Source organism: Nycticebus coucang, chromosome 2 (genome assembly GCF_027406575.1).
Source record: "Nycticebus coucang isolate mNycCou1 chromosome 2, mNycCou1.pri, whole genome shotgun sequence".
In the NCBI taxonomy this organism is placed as follows: Eukaryota; Metazoa; Chordata; class Mammalia; order Primates; family Lorisidae; genus Nycticebus; species Nycticebus coucang.
The window spans coordinates 6,018,614-6,034,434 of NC_069781.1; the positions used below are offsets into that span (position 1 = coordinate 6,018,614).

General features: G+C 51.9%; 1 protein-coding gene across 3 annotated transcripts; it reads left to right on the forward strand.

Annotated features, from left to right (window-relative positions):
* The first annotated feature begins 7,985 nt into the window (after positions 1–7,985).
* UCK1 (uridine-cytidine kinase 1) lies at positions 7,986–15,756 on the forward strand. 3 transcript variants are annotated; one of them, XM_053559510.1, is made up of 7 exons: positions 8,672–8,879; positions 9,332–9,491; positions 10,342–10,438; positions 10,645–10,787; positions 10,873–10,967; positions 13,399–13,447; positions 14,415–15,756. In XM_053559510.1, the coding sequence occupies exons 1-7, from the start codon at positions 8,799–8,801 to the stop codon at positions 14,594–14,596; spliced, it is 807 nt and encodes a 268-aa protein (XP_053415485.1). In that variant the 5' UTR covers positions 8,672–8,798; the 3' UTR covers positions 14,597–15,756. The 3 variants fall into 3 exon arrangements, with proteins under 3 accessions (XP_053415493.1, XP_053415485.1, XP_053415475.1); XM_053559500.1 differs by having other exon boundaries at positions 8,686–8,906; positions 14,415–15,754; XM_053559518.1 differs by lacking the exon at positions 9,332–9,491 and having other exon boundaries at positions 7,986–8,906.
* Positions 15,757–15,821: the final 65 nt, after the last annotated feature.

The following is a 15,821-nucleotide window of genomic DNA, read 5'->3' on the forward strand; positions in this document are numbered from 1 at the left end:
GAGGCTGAGGCAAGGAGAATCGCGTAAGCCCAAGAGTTAGAGGTTGCTGTGAGCCGTGTGACGCCCACGGCACTCTAACCGAGGGCGGTACAGTGAGACTCTGTCTCTACAAAAAAAAAAAAAAAAAAAAAAAAAATATTCAAGATCGGGCGACGCCTGTGGCTCAGTGAGTAGGGCGCCGGCCCATATGCCAAGGGTAGCGGGTTCAAAACCCAGCCCCGGCCAAACTGCAACAAAAAAATAGCCAGGCGTTGTGGCGGGCGTTTGTGGTCCCAGCTGCTCGGGAGGCTGAGGCAGGAGAATCGCATAGGCCCAGGAGTTGGAGGTTGCTGTGGGCCGTGTGACGCCACCGCACTCTGCCCCAGGGCGGTACAGTGAGACTCTGTCTCTACAAAAAAAAAACAAAGAATTTTCATTTGGAGCAGCGCCTATAGCTCAGTGGATATAGGGTGCTGGCCACATACACCAAGGGTGGCACGTTCGAACCCGGCCTGGGCCAGCTAAAGGAACAATGACAATTGCAACAAAAAGTAGCTTGGTGCCTGTAGGTCCAAAGACTGAGGCAAGAGACTCACTTAAGCCCAAGAGTTTGAGGTTGCTGTGAGCTGTGATACCACAGCGCTCTACCAAGGGCGACACAGTGAGACTCTGCCTCAAAACAAAACAAAACTTTTAATTTGATAATAGGCTCGGCTCTTGTGCCTCAAGTGGCTAAGGCGCCAGACACATACACCTGAGCTGGCGGGTTCGAATCCAGTGTGGGCCCTCCAAACAACAATGAAGGCTGCAACCCAAAAATAGCTGGGCATTGTGGCAGGTGCCTGTAGTCCCAGCTACTTAGGAGGCTGAGGCAGGAGAATTGCTTAAGCCCTGAAGTTGGAGGTTGCTGTGAGCTGTGACGCCACAGCACTCTACCCAGGGCGACAGCTTGAGGCTCTGTCTCAAAAACAAACAAACAAAAAAGAATAGGTCTTTTTTTTGTGTGTGGTTTTTGGCCGGGGCTGGGTTTGAACCCGGCACCTCCGGCATATGGGACTGGTGCCCTACTCCTTGAGCTATAGGCGCCGCCCAAAAGAATAGGTCTTAATTTAACATGACTGGTGTCCTTATGAGAGGAAGAGACACCAGGAGTGCCCCTGCACAGAGGAACAGCCATATGAAGAGGCAGCATGAAGATGGCCATCTGGGCCGGGTGCAGTGGCTCACACCTGTAATCCTTGCCCTCTGGGAGGCCAAGGCCAGTGGATCCTTTAAGCTCAGGAATTCAAGACCAGCTTGAGCAAGTGTGAACCCGTCTCTACCAAAAATAGAAAAACTAGCCAGTTGTGGTGGATGCCCAGCTACTCAGGAGGCTGAGCAAGTGGATCGCCTGGGCCCAGGGAGTTTGAGGTTGCTGTGAGCGATGATGCCACAGCGCTCTACCAAAGGTGATAGAGTGAGACTCTGTCTCAAAAAAAGATGGCTGCAAGTAAGGAGAGAGGCCTCGGGGGACACCACTCCTGCTGGCACCTTGAACTTGAACTTGCAGCCTCCAGAACCGTCAGAAAATGAATTTGCATTAAGCCACTCGGTCTGCAGTACATGTATTTTTTTTTTTTTTTGAGACAGAGTCTCACTATATTGCCCTTGATAGAGTGCTGTGGCATCACAGCTCACAGCAACCTCCAACTCCTGGGCTTAAGCGATTCTCTTGCTTCAGCCTCCCAAGTAGCTGGGACTACAGGTGCCTACCACAACTCCTGGCAATTTTTCATTGTTGTTTATCATTGTCATTTAGCAGGCCCAGGCCAAATTTGAACCCACCAGCCCTAGTGTATGTGGCCGGCACCCTACCCACTGAGCTATGGGCGCCTAGCCCACATGTATTTTGTTATGGTAGCCTGAGCAGACTAGCACACCTCGTAACGCTGATGCAGGTCTGTCACCGCCAACATTTCGCACTATTTGGTTTATCATCCATGTGCTTTCTCTTCACACACACTCACATGTGGGTGTGTACATACATTTAATTTTTTCTGAACATACTAAATTGCACATCTTTTTTTTTTTTTTTCTAGAGACAGAGTTTCACTTTATGGCCCTTGGTAGAGTGCCATGGCATCATACAGCTCATAGCAACCTCCAACTCCTGGGCTTCAGCGATTCTCTTGCCTCAGCCTCCCGAGTAGCTGGGACTACAGGCGCCTGCCACAACGCCCGGCTATTTTTTTGGTTGCAGTTCAGCCGGGGCCAGGTTTGAACCCGCCACCCTCGGTATATGGGGCTGGCGCCTTACCGACTGAGCCACAGGTGCCGCCCTTAAATTGTACATCTTATTGCTAAATTACCTGAGTGTATTTTCTAAAAATAAGGATATTTTCTTATGCAACCATTGCACAATTACCAAAGTCAGTGACGTAACGCTGATCCTACTAGACAGACTGTGATCTATTGTCCACATTATAATTTTGTCACTTGATCCAATAATGTCTTTTCTAGCATATTTGTTTCCACTGTAGGATCCAGTCTAGGATTATGTATTTAGTTGTCAGGTCTTCAAACATTTTTAGAGACATATTTTTAGTAGTTTTTTTTTTTTTTTTTGTAGAGACAGAGTTTCACTTTATGGCCCTCGGTAGAGTGCCGTGGCCTCACACAGCTCACAGCAACCTCCAACTCCTGGGCTTAAGCGATCCTCTTGCCTCAGCCTCCCGAGTAGCTGGGACTACAGGTGCCCGCCACAACGCCCGGCTATTTTTTTTGGTTGCAGTTCAGCCGGGGCCGGGTTTGAACCCGCCACCCTCGGTATATGGGGTTGAACCCGCCACCCTCCGTATATGGGCCGGCGCCTTACCGACTGAGCCACAGGCGCCGCCCTATTTTTAGTTGTTTTTAATATTTTTATTTTTTGGATATAAGAGTCTTGCTCTGCCGCCTGGGTAGAGTTCTAAGGCATCATAGCTCACAGCAACCTTTTTATTTATTTATTATTTATTATTTTTATTTTTTTTAGAGACAGAGTCTCACTTTATCACCCTCAGTAGAGTGCTATAGCATCACAGCTCACAGCAACATCCAACTCCTGGGCTTAGGCGATTCTCCTGCCTCAGCCTCCTGAGCAGCTGGGACCACAGGTGCCCATCACAACGCCCGGATATTTTTTTGTTGCAGTTTGGCCTTGGCCAGGGCTGGGTTTGAGCCCCCCACCCTCAGTATATGGGGCTGATGCCCTACTCACTGAACCACAGGTGCTGCCCGCTCACAGCAACCTTAAATTCCTGGGCTCAGCAATCCTCTTGCCTCCACTCTCCTAGTAGCTGGGTCTACAGGTGCCTGCCATGACACCCAGCTTATTTTTTGTTTTTGGTAGAGATGGAGACTCGCTCTTGCTCAGGCTGGTCTCTAACTCCCAACCTCAAGTGATGCTCCCACCACGGCCTCCCAGAGTGCTGGAATTATAGGTGTGGGCCACTGTGCCCTGCCCATATATTTATGTTAAAATCCTTTTCAAATTGCATCATCTCTAGTTTTTCAGATGTGATTTTGTTTGCTGCACCTGTTGGCTACTCCAGTAGGGGGCAAGTTTCCTCATCTTTGCCTCTGGGCTTTAGTCTGCATTCATCTTCAGCAAGCGGTATCATCAGGAGGGTCCTGCCTGTGCCGCGCTCATGCCCTGGAATCTGGGCCGTTCTGCATTTGTCTTTATGGAACTTGACGGGTGCACTGGCTGTGGACCATATTTTATGTTCATTCCTCAGCTCAGCTTTTCTTTCCCACATGTATTCCAGCCCCAGGATTCCACTTTCTTAGAGAAGGCACTTTTTTGCCCAAAGCTGGATCATGCGATGTTTGTTTTAGTTTTACAAAGGGTGGCACCTTTCGGGCTCCAGCTGTATGTAGACGGCCAGTTCCAGTACGCTGCGGCTATGTGCAGGCAGTGGGCCTTTGACCGCCATCACAGGGCACATATCTGGTCCTGGCCCCTCTGTGGGCAGTTCAGCTTCCAACTGCTCCCTCTGAGGAGCGTCATTCATTTCAAGGGCCTGGATATCATGTTCCCCTTGTCTTGAAAAAGGAGATTGTGCATTTCTAAGTGCTTGGAGTGTTGTATATGTGGGAACGTGTTGGCTTCTGCACCTGCCAGCTTAGCCAACTTGACTGGAAATCCATGGCAGCTGCGAGCCTTGAGCAAGCCATATAATCTCTCTATTCCTCCACTTACCCATCAGGAAAATAGGATCTAGCAGTACCCACACCATAGGGGTGAACTTGAATGTGATTCAAGATACCTAAGCAAATCTCATGTAACCTCCCCCTCACGTTCCCTGTACATAGCTGTGCCACATGAGGAGGGCACACACACCAGAACAGAAAGCTACAGTTTTCCTTGGGTGAGGGTTATGGGTGATTTTAGTCTTTTTTTTTTTTGTAGAGACAGAGTCTCCCTTTACCGCCCTCGGTAGAGTGCCATGACGTCACACGGCTCACAGCAACCTCCAGCTCTTGGGTTTCCGCGATTCTCCTGCCTCAGCCTCCCGAGCAGCTGGGACTATAGGCGCCCGCCACAACGCCCGGCTATTTTTTTGTTGCAGTTCGGCCGGGGCTGGGTTTGAACCTGCCATCCTCAGTATATGGGGCCGGTGCCCTACTCACTGAGCCACAGGCGACACCCAGGTGATTTTAGTCTTATTTGTATGTTTGTGTATAGACATTTTCCCCAATGAACACCAGGTACTTTTGTGAGTAGGAAAACAGCAATCAATAGGAAATCATACATCAGGCACCTGGTTAATAGTCTACGCACTTGGAGTCAGCTTGTGTTCAAGGAAGCTGGAAGGCCTGACTGGGACATTATTTGCAGGATAATGCAAAGGCTGGCTCTGGGGATGGGGAAGAGGCAGCCACAGAGCACGTTTCCCAGCCCATGTGTGTTTGCGGGTAGGGGACAGTGAAGATGAGATAGCAAATCCCACAGGCTGGGCCCTGGTCCCTCCCACACATACTGCCTCACCTGGTTCTAGGAACCCAGAGCCCCAGGGCTGCTAACTTCAAGTTACTGCCTCTCTCAGCAGCAACAAATGTTCATCATCTGTGCCAGAGATTCTGAGGGACAAGCAACCAGTGCCTGCCCTCAGGGCTCTCTGCTCAGGACAGACATCAAGCAGGTGATTGCAGACTCAGCTACTTCATTGCAGCCCAGTGCCGGGCTATCCAGACAGGTCAGGGCCACTGGGAACATGGAAGTGTTTGACCTCATGCAGTGGGGAGGACTCCAAGCTTCTCTGAGACCAGGTGCTGGGAAGAGTCTGTGAGGAAGGGTTGAGGTGGAAGGCACCCTGAGCATGGGCCCCCAGGTAACTCTTTGGTCTCTTCACATCTCCCAGTGTGTCTTGTGCAGGGCCAGGACACCAGCACATGTTTTAAAAGGTCAAACAGGCCCAGCACATTGGCTCACACCTGTAATCCCAGCACTCTGGTAGGCTGAGGTGGGAGGGTCCCTTGAGCCGAGGAATTCAAGACGAGCCTGAGTAAGAGCAACACCTTGTCTCTATTAAAAATAGAGGGCGGCGCCTGTGGCTCAGCGGGTAGGGCGCCGGTCCCATATGCCGGAGGTGGCGGGTTCAAACCCAGCCCCGGCCAAATAAAAAAAAAAAAAAAAAAAAAAAAAAAAAAAATAGAAAAATTAGGGCGGCATCTGTGGCTCAAGGAGTAGGGTGCCGGTCCCATATGCCGGAGGTGGCGGGTTCAAACCCAGCCCCGGCCAAAAACCACAAAAAAAAAAAAAAAAAAAAATAGAAAAATTAGCCTGGCATTGTATAGTCCTAGCCACTCAGGAGGAGACTAAGGCAGGAGGATGGCTTGAACTCAGTAATTTGAGGTTGCTGTGAGTTAAGCAGACTCTGCCACGGCACTCTAGTCTGCAGCAACAGAATGAAACTGTCTCAAAAAATAAAAAGTCAGTAGAATGTAAATGTCTTAACACAATAACTAAGAAAATGCCAGGAAGGCTATGTTAACCAGTGTGATGAAAATGTGTCAAACAGGGCGGCGCCTGTGGCTCAGTCGGTAAGGCGCCAGCCCCATATACCGAGGGTGGCGGGTTCAAACCCGGCCCTGGCTGAACTGCAACCAAAAAATAGCTGGGCGTTGTGGTGGGCGCATGTAGTCCCAGCTACTCGGGAGGCTGAGGCAAGAGAATCGCTTAAGCCCAGGAGTTGGAGGTTGCTGTGAGCTGTGTGATGCCATGGCACTCTACTGAGGGCCATAAAGTGAGACTCTGGCTCTACAAAAAAAAAAAAAAAGAAAAGAAAATGTGTCAAACAGTCTATATAACCAGGGTATGGTGCCCCATGATCGCATTAATGTACACAGCTATGATTTAATAAAAAAAAATATACAAAAAATAGTTATTTTTGTTAGAGTATAAAAAATAAATAAATAAAAAGTCAAACAAATAATGGAACCTATCATGAATTCTTCCCATTCACTTGTGCTTCTCCAAGATCACCCTTCATCACAAAATGGGGAAAGGCTGGGGCCATTTAGATTGGGGACTGAACTTGTGCTTGGTGGTAGTTCAGGGGTATCCCACGGGGGGTCACGATGGTCCAGAGGCCTTAGCCATGTGGGCCAGAACATAATTGTTTCCTGGATGATGGCTGATAGCTGGCCTGGGGATGATTTAGGGCTGGCGAAACACTGGCATGGGGTGTCAGAGTAAGTTAAAGACGGAATTGGGGCCATAGACTTGTGATTGGTTGGTTTGCATCAGAAAAGCCTGCTCCAAGAATAGTCCTTTGCCAGCTCTAAGAACTGGCTGTCTCAGTGTTTTGGGAGGTTGAGATGGTAGTGTCCCTAGAGGCTGGGAGTTCAAGACCAGCCTGGGATACATGGTGAGACCCTCCCCTCTACAAAAAATAAAAAAATTAGCCAAGACCAGGCGCTGTGGCTCACACCTATGATTTAGGCCGAGGAGGGTAGATTGTCTGAGCTCATGAGTTCAAGACCAACCTGAGTAGAGCCCCCCTCTGGGGAAGGGGCGTGAGCGAAGAACCGATGTAGGGTGGGGGACTGAGGCAAGAGAATCCCCCCAGCTACTGCGGAGGTTGAGGCAAGAGAATCGCTTGAACCTAGTAGTTTGAGGTTGCTGTGAGCTATGATGCCACGGCACTCTACTAAGGGCGACAAAGTAAGACTCTGTCTCAAAAAAAAAAAAAAAAATAATTAGCCAGGTGTACTGGCAGGGCACCTGTACTCCCAGCTACTTGGGAGGCTGAGGCAGGAGGGTTGCTTAAGCCCAGGAGTTCAAGGTAGCTGTGAGCTGTAACTTTGCCTGTGAATAGCCACTGCACACCAGTCTGGGCCACAGGCCAAGACCTTGTACCCAAACACACACACAAATTGTCTCTGGGAAGGGAAGTATGTACAGGGGTCTATAAGGTCCCCAAAGGTTCCCAGAGCACCAGAAAAAAAGAAAATAAGCCCAGTGCAGTGGTTCATACCTGTAATCCTAGTACTCTGGGAGGCCGAGGCAGGTGAATTGCTTGAGCTCAGCCTGAACAAGAGATACCGTTTTTACTAAAAATAGAAAAACTAGGCTGGCATTGTGGCAAGTGCCTGTAGTCTCAACTACTGGGGAAGGTGAGGCAAGAAGATCGCTTGAACCCGAGTTTGAGGTTGCTGTGAGGTATGATGATGCCACAGCACTCTACCTGGCGACAGAGTAAGACTCTGTCATAACTGGCCCTGTGATGAATGGATGCCAAACAAATACAGAAAGCCACGGAACAGGCGCCACCTCCGGGCCACGCCCTCCGCCTGCGGCCTTTTTGTTCCTAAGGCAGGGGAACCTCAGCGCCTTACTCCCCCTACTTCAGCAGTGAGGAAACAGAGGCTCAGAGCGGTCACATCAGTGCCTGAGGTCACTCAGCAAAGGCAAGGTTTGAATCCAGTTGTCGCACACAGCCGGGCTCCTAACCCTGCCATGGTTCTTCTCAGGCCTCTGCGCGGCACAGCCAAGCCGAGGAAGCCGCAGCTTCAGGGAGCTTCCCGCTGTCCTTGTTCACAGCTCTCAGGCGCCCGAGTCCTCTCTCGCCCCTTCGCATTGATAGCGGGAGCTGCGTAGCCTCTCCTGAGATGGACTGAGACCCGCGAAGTGACAGCACCTGTTGCATCGGATGTCTGCACGTTACTCTAATCCCGCCTGCATCTAATTTCAGCGTCAAGTATTTATGGAGTGTCAGATGAATTAGGAGCTGGGCTTGCAGCAGTCTCGACGCCGCGGGGAAATGCACTTGAAGGGATCCGTATTTGCCTCGCACTTTCTCCACGCCAGGCGCTTGGGAGTGCGCTGGACCTTGGCGCTCACAGCCCACTTGGCGCGAGCTCAAGAGGCGCGGGGGGCCCCAAACGCTCCGGCAGGGGTCGGGTGGTATCCGCGTTGTGAGCACAAGCTCGGGTGGCCAGCGTGGAGGAGGGGCCGGGGACGGGCGGGCGAGGCAGGGCCAGGGCTGCGACCTTGCAGAAACGGCAGTTACGGGTCTCTGCTGGGGCGGTAGCTCCACGTCTGACACCCCTGTACCTGGCGGCGAGGCGGAGGTACGCTTGTCCTCGGCCGCCGCTAGTCGACACTAGGGGCCGCCCCACGCCCCGAACGCATGCGCAGTGGCAGCGGACTACGACTCCCACCGTGCCCTGCGCGCGTGCTCCCGGAAGTGGTCGTTCGTATCGTCTCCGACCTCCGTGCTGGGGGCGGGCGCGCCGGCTGCTCTGGGGAAGGGGCGGGAACGAGGACCTGATGCGGGGTGGGGGAGGCCGCGATGGCTTCGGCTGGAGGCGGCGACTGCGAGGGTGCTTCGCCGGAGGCCGACCGTCCCCACCAGCGGCCCTTCCTGATCGGGGTGAGCGGCGGCACTGCGAGCGGGAAGGTAAGGGGCCGGCCGGCTGGGCGCCTCGCCTCTGACCCGTGTCTCCGCGCGGCCTGATCCGGAGAGGAGACCCCAGCGCCCGGCCGAGGCACCTCCTCCCTGGCGCGGGCAGGGCGGCGGAGAAGCGAAACGGCTGCGGGCCGCAGTGGGCCAGGTCCGACTCGGAGGCAGGCAGAGGGTGTGAGCTTGCCCTTGGGCCTTCCCAAGCCTCCCCTCTGGCCTGGCTTCTGGGGACCCCTACTCCATGTTGCCCGCGTCACGTGCCCCGCGCTCCTCCCTTGAGATTAGTGTTATTTGTGGCCAGTCAAGCAGCCCCCAGGGGTGGATCAGAGTCTCCAGCCAGCTCCATGCAGAAGCTCCTAGAAAGGGGCATTGCCTGTGCAGGGTAAGAATTTCCAGGGGGACTCGTCCTTTTTTGTCCCCAGTCAACTGTGTGTGAGAAGATTATGGAGCTGCTGGGACAGAACGAGGTGGACCACCGGCAGCGCAAGCTGGTCATTCTGAGCCAGGACAGGTTCTACAAAGTCCTGACGGCGGAGCAGAAGGCCAAGGCCTTGAAGGGACAGTACAATTTTGACCACCCAGGTAGATCGAGTGCCTGATGGTGCCTGGTTGTGGAGAGGAGGGCAGACCTCTGCTGGATGGCCTGCTCACCCACCTCTTCTTGAGCCAGGGGTTGGATGGGGATGCAGAGAAACTCTCCACTGACCTGCAGTGGAGAGGGCTGCACAGTTTACTCAGGAGAATTTTGCTGAGCTTATTGGGCCCTGGGTGCCCTCACCAGAACTTGGCTAGTCAGTAAGCCTGTGGCACAGAGTGGGCACCAGGACGCTGCACTGCCACAGTGGTAGCCATGGAGAAATCCGCTCACCTTCCCTACCCCTTGCTGCACTGGGCCTTTGTCCACACCTGTTTACTGTGGTCTCTTGCTCCATGCATGCCTGGGACAAAGTCCTCAGAGAGGGTGGTGCGGGAAGCAGTAGGTAAACTAGAGCTGGTGGCCCTGAAGTGGTTTCTTGGTCTGGTCAAGAAGCAGATAAACAGAGGAAGATGGGTCAGGGAGACACCTGCCGCTACCAGTTGGGTGTCTGTCATTTTCAGCCGTTTCTCAGGGATGTGAGAAAGAGAAGCATAGGCCCAACCTACCCACCTTTCAGTGACAGCCCATCAGAAAACCCCTGTGTCCCAGCTTCCTGTTGGGACAGAGCTTGGGCAATGGCTCTGCTTGAGGGCGGTGAGGACAGGGTTCATCCTGTGGTTTGCAGGACTGCAGTGAGCCCAGGTGCTACCAAATGTAAACTGCAGAGGCAGCTCCTAGTCTAAATGTTTTAGGGTCCTTGGTGTCCAGCTGTACTGACCCCAGGGCAGAGGGGGCCCCCTCCTGTCTACTGCACAAGAGAAGCTGGTGTATCTTGGTTTTGTTCCATTCCTGCAGATGCTTTTGATAATGATTTGATGCATAGGACTCTGAAAAACATCGTGGAGGGCAAAACTGTTGAAGTCCCCACCTATGATTTTGTGACCCATTCAAGGTAAGCAGGTATTCCTGGGAAGGTCAAGGAGAGGGCCAGTATAGGGAATCTCCTCTGGTTTTACACAGACTTTTCAGTGGCAGGCCTGGCCCCTGTGATCTGCCCCCAGCCCCCAATCCTGGGATGGGACTGAAGCTGACTATTGGATTAGGCCCCCAAGACCCTATATCTCCAGCAAGGCCCATTTCCTCGTCTCCACCTCACAGATTATCAGAGACCACAGTGGTCTACCCTGCGGATGTGGTCCTGTTTGAGGGCATCTTGGTGTTCTACAGCCAGGAGATCCGGGACATGTTTCACCTGCGCCTCTTCGTGGACACAGACTCTGACGTCAGGCTGTCACGGAGAGGTAAGGCGGTTGAGGGCTTGTCTGCTCTGGTGGAGGGTGGCTGCAAATCCTGAGGTCTGAACGTGGCACCTTGCTCTTATTGCAGTTCTCCGGGACGTGCACCGGGGGAGGGACCTGGAGCAGATTCTGACCCAGTACACCACCTTTGTCAAGCCAGCCTTTGAGGAATTCTGCCTGCCGGTACCTGCCTTTCACTTATTTCAAAGTCCTGTTTCTCCCTTTTTAAAAGGACACATGGTACCCAGTTCTGTGAGAGCTGAACTTTTGAGGAAAATGATCTGATTTAAAAGTGAATAATTATTGCAGCCACATATCCAGGGAATACCTGTCAGTTCTAAATACACTCTCTGCATTTGGTCCTCTGCCTTAAAAAGCCCCTCCTCTCCCTACGTCCAGCGGCTGTTTCCTGCCTGCCTGGGGGCCTTTACCGTCCAGGCACTGACTTCCCAGCTTATGTTGAAAACTCCTCCCCAGCTACTCTCCTGCTTTGTTATTCCAGGGCACCCTCATGCTCTGCTGTGTGCTGTTTATTTCGCTTATTCCCCATTTTGGTTGTAAACTCATGAGGGCAGAGGCTTCTGTCTGTTCACTGTCCTGCAAGGATCTGGCATGTGGAGGGCACTCCGTAGCAGCCCCTGCAGGACATGTGTCCTCTGGGCTAGGACCTACTGGCTTGTACAGAGAAAGGATTCCCTGTTAAGTCTGTCTTGTTCTCCTTGTATTTCTTCCTTACTTGATGGGACTGTGGCTCTACTCAAATTAGATTGTTTAAAAAAAAAAATTAACAATATTTTGCCTATTAAAGGTAAAAATACAGCACAAAGGAACCAGAACCAGGATTCCTGCCTTAGATGAGTAAGACAAATAAGTTTTTTTTTTTTTTTTTTTTTTTTGTAGAGACAGAGTCTCACTTTATGGCCCTCAGTAGAGTGCCGTGGCCTCACACAGCTCACAGCAACCTCCAACTCCTGGGCTTAAGCGATTCTCTTGCCTCAGCCTCCCGAGTAGCTGGGACTACAGGCGCCCACCACAACGCCTGGCTATTTTTGGCTGCAGTTTGGCTGGGGCCGGGTTTGAACCCGCCACCCTCGGTATATGGGGCTGGCGCCTTACCGACTGAGCCACAGGCACCGCCCGACAAAAAGTTTTACCTACTGCTGTTTAAACATTTTAACATTCATATTCACTGAAGTTTCTGAAGAGCAGTTTGAAAACTAAATTAACTAGAAGGCAGTTTTGCTCACCACTATACCACCAATGCCTACAAGAAAAGTAAACTAACTGTTACAGTTTCTTTTTTTTTTTTTTTTTTTGGTTTTTGGCTGGTGCTGGGTTTGAACCCACCACCTCCGGCATATGGGACCGGCGCCCTACTCCTTGAGCCACAGGCGCCACCTACAGTTTCTTATATTCACAGAAAGACATTTGGCAAAGTAGGTGGTTTGCAGTAAAACTTTGGACACCAAATCTCACCAGGAGACCCTGAGCAGGGGAAGTGGCATCACCTGCCCCCTCCTGGGCCAAGTCCCAGAATGGTTCTGGAGCCTCCTTCTCCCTCACCCTTCCTGTTCACTAACTTGTGCGGTCCTACTAACCCAACCTCTCAAATATGTCCTGCCTATTACCTCTGACCCAGGAGTCTTAAAAAAAATATATCCTGACCATATCCCTCTCCCACTTGTGCTAGCAGACCCTTAGCAACCCTTTCTTGAGCTCCTGCTGCCTCTGGACTCCCTCCTTTCTAGTCCCCTCTAACCCAAGGTCTCCGCCCCATCAGATGATCACAGTGGAAACCACCCTGGCCCTTGCTCTCATGTTTTCCTGGGATGGGGCTCCACTGCCTGCAGACACAGCTGTCCCTAGGACTTGGGCTCTGCCTGCCTCTGCAGCTCAACTCTTGTGACATGTCTTCCTGACCCAAATCCACATGTCAGCAGCACCACACAGTTTGCAGGTCTGTCCCTTGGCCCAGACTGCCCTCCCTGCTACCCCAGCTTTGCCTGGTTCAGGTGTGTCCCCCCAAACAGCAGCCTCTTCCCAGGGTCTCCCACCATCCCACTGGGGTCCTTCCCGAGTGGCCCCACATTTCCTGTTCTTTCTGTCTGCCCTTAGCAGAGATCTGACAGGGAATAGGTAGGTACTAATGTAATTAACTAGAGCAAAGGAGCTTATGAAGGAAGGAAGGTGAGCAGTTGCCCTGGGGTGTCTGCATGCGGGGCACCATGCAATCATGGATTGTGCAAGCTGTGTCCTGCTCCCAGGGTTTTTGCAGACAGGTTCATAATTCCAGAGGAACAATGTCCTGCATTGTAGCTGCTATGCTTGGCTTGGCCCAGTGAATTCAGTTGTTAGCATGGACAGCCGTCCCTTGCAGTGTTCTTCACAGAAAAGAACAAGAACAGTGAGTGATTCAGAGATACCAGAACTGGCGGTTTCTTTTGTCTGCCTCACTACCTGGATCACTGTCTCTCATACTGGATAGAGAGCTGAGTCCCTCCCTGACACTGGCAGACTCAAGGACTACACCTTCTGCTGTTGCATCTAATTCCAAGCACCTGAAAATCACCTTTGATGGAAAAATCCTCACAAGAACCTCCTTTGTGCTTTGCAGACAAAGAAGTATGCTGATGTGATCATCCCACGTGGGGTTGACAACATGGGTAAGAGTCCAGCCCCATGGGCTGCCCAGCTCCGTACCCCTCCCAGAGCCAAAGCTGTGACACCCTTTTGCAGCAACTGGGCATTCCCAAAGCATGAGGCCTGAACTTATCTGTGGCACTGGTTTAAAATCTGCTTTAAAAATGTATTTTAGGGCGGCGCGTGGGGCTCAGTGGGTAGGGCCCCGGCCCCATATACCGAGGGTGGTGGGTTCAAACTCGGCCCCAGCTGAACTGCAACAAAAAAATAGCCGGGTGTTGTGGCGGGCGCCTGTAGTCCCAGCTACTCAGGAGGCTGAAGCAAGAGAATCGCCTAAGCCCAGGAGTTGGAGGTTACTGTGAGCTGTGTGATGCCACGGCACTCTACCGAGGGCGATAAAGTGAGACTCTGTCTCTACAAAAAAAACCCCAAAATGTATTTTAAACTGTTTGAGAGGGATTGCCACTTTTTGGCAGAAAGTATTTAACATAACTCCTCAGCAGAAGACCGAGTTGGCAAATCTTCCTGTACTTGTGTCCTGATGTGTGTTTGTCTGCTGAGATGTGATACCAGGCAGAGGCCTGAGCTGACGTCCTGTGCTTCGGTGCATGGCAGTCGGGCTGTCACTTTTGGCCAAGTGCTGCTGCTAGGAGCGTGGAGCTGGGTGTGTGACTGAAAGGGACATAGCTGGGCCGTGCCTGTGGCTCAGTGAGCAGGGTGCCGGCCCCATATGCCGAGGGTGGCGGGTTCAAACCCAGCCCCGGCCAAAACTGCAACAACAAAAAAAAAATAGCCGGGCGTTGTGGCGGGCGCCTGTAGTCCCAGCTACTCAGGAGGCTGAGGCAAGAGAATCGCCTAAGCCCAGGAGTTGGAGGTTGCTGTGAGCTGTGTGATGACACGGCACTCTACCGAGGGCAATAAAGTGAAACTCTGTCTGTACAAAAAAAAAAAAAGGGACATAGCTAACACCTGCTGTCTCTCCTGCTGCAGTGGCCATCAACCTGATCGTGCAGCACATCCAGGACATCCTGAATGGTGACATCTGTAAATGGCACCGAGGAGGGTCCAATGGGCGGAGCTACAAGAGGACGTTTTCTGAGCCAGGAGACCATTCTGGGATGCTGACCTCTGGCAAACGGTCACACTTGGAGTCTAGCAGCAGACCCCACTGAGGACTGCTGGGTACTGTTCCCTGAGCCTCCTGGGGGACAGAAACATGTGTTCAGGGACTAGGCCTGGAGATGCCTCCTATCCTGGGAAACACACCCACCGCTTCCTCTCAGTGTACATCCGAGAGCGGCGTTAGGACCAAGGCCTCCCTTCTGAGTGGAAACCTGGACATGTCATTCAAACTGAATTTGCTGAGATATTGACAAGGCATTCCCAAAGTTTCCACCTGCTTCCTCAGGTTTCAGGTTTAAAAACCACTTGGGCCACTGAGAAATGCCACAGAATGTGCAGTAAACCTGTTTGCTTCTGCAAGGGAGGCAAGTAGCATGTTGTCGGGGAAACCAAGGTAACAGCTTAGGTACCATGGCTGGCCTGGTGGTATTTCAAGTGAACCCAGAGATAGATTTTCTAGTTGGATGTGGTTCACACGTATATGGAACTAAAATGTTTTATGAGACTTTTCATTTTTTACGTGTTACATGTCTTTAATGTTTTCTATTTTATTCTGTATCATAGCACAAGGCTGGTTGTGACCTATGAGCCTAATTTCATGGTTGCCATCAAGAGTGGCAAACACTGATATGAGAAGCCACAGTAAGATGGCTCCCTCCTCCTCCGTGTGTCAAGGGCAGAGAGGAGGCAGGGCTTCTGCAGTTCAGCCCCAGGAGCCTGTGCAGCGTGAGGGCAGCAGCAGTCAGGTCTCCTGGCTGGAGCCAATGACATCTGAGCAGTCCTGCCTGGGGCCAGGCCCTCCCACCCACCAACAGGAGTCCCATACCACGGTGCTGTGTGGACCGGCTGCCCCCAGTGTGGCTCACACCCACACCCAGGGCATGTGCTGGGTCTAGAGTGTGGATACTTGTGGTTGGCCGGTTTCCCTCATGCCAGTCCTGAGCCCACGGCCCTTATAGACGATCTCCTGTGTCTGTGTTGAAGTTTGTCTTCCCTCCCGCAGGATGGCTGTTTCTATAAAGTATCTTCTGTCCTCGTCACCAGCCAAACTGCACAGGCAGCTCTGAGCTGCTTTTCCGTCCAGTGTAACTCACAGTTTACGCAGACTTGAGCTGAGGTGAGCTCCAGAGTTGGTTTCTGAAACTGTTAACAGTTTGTCAAGCATAGACCCTTTTGGAGGGGGACCAATAAATAACAGCAAATACGAACGCTAATTTGTTCTTGTTTTAATTATACAAGACATAGAAATTTGGGACAAGGGAATGTTCAGATGAC

Bases quoted from the DNA above. Each gene is read 5' to 3' on its own strand.
- UCK1 (XM_053559500.1), top strand. From the start codon at position 8,799: ATGGCTTCGGCTGGAGGCGGCGACTGCGAGGGTGCTTCGCCGGAGGCC. The intron at 9,492-10,341 runs GTAGATCGAGTG...CCATTCCTGCAG, and splicing joins GTACAATTTTGACCACCCAG to ATGCTTTTGATAATGATTTG. The intron at 10,788-10,872 runs GTAAGGCGGTTG...CTCTTATTGCAG, and splicing joins CGTCAGGCTGTCACGGAGAG to TTCTCCGGGACGTGCACCGG.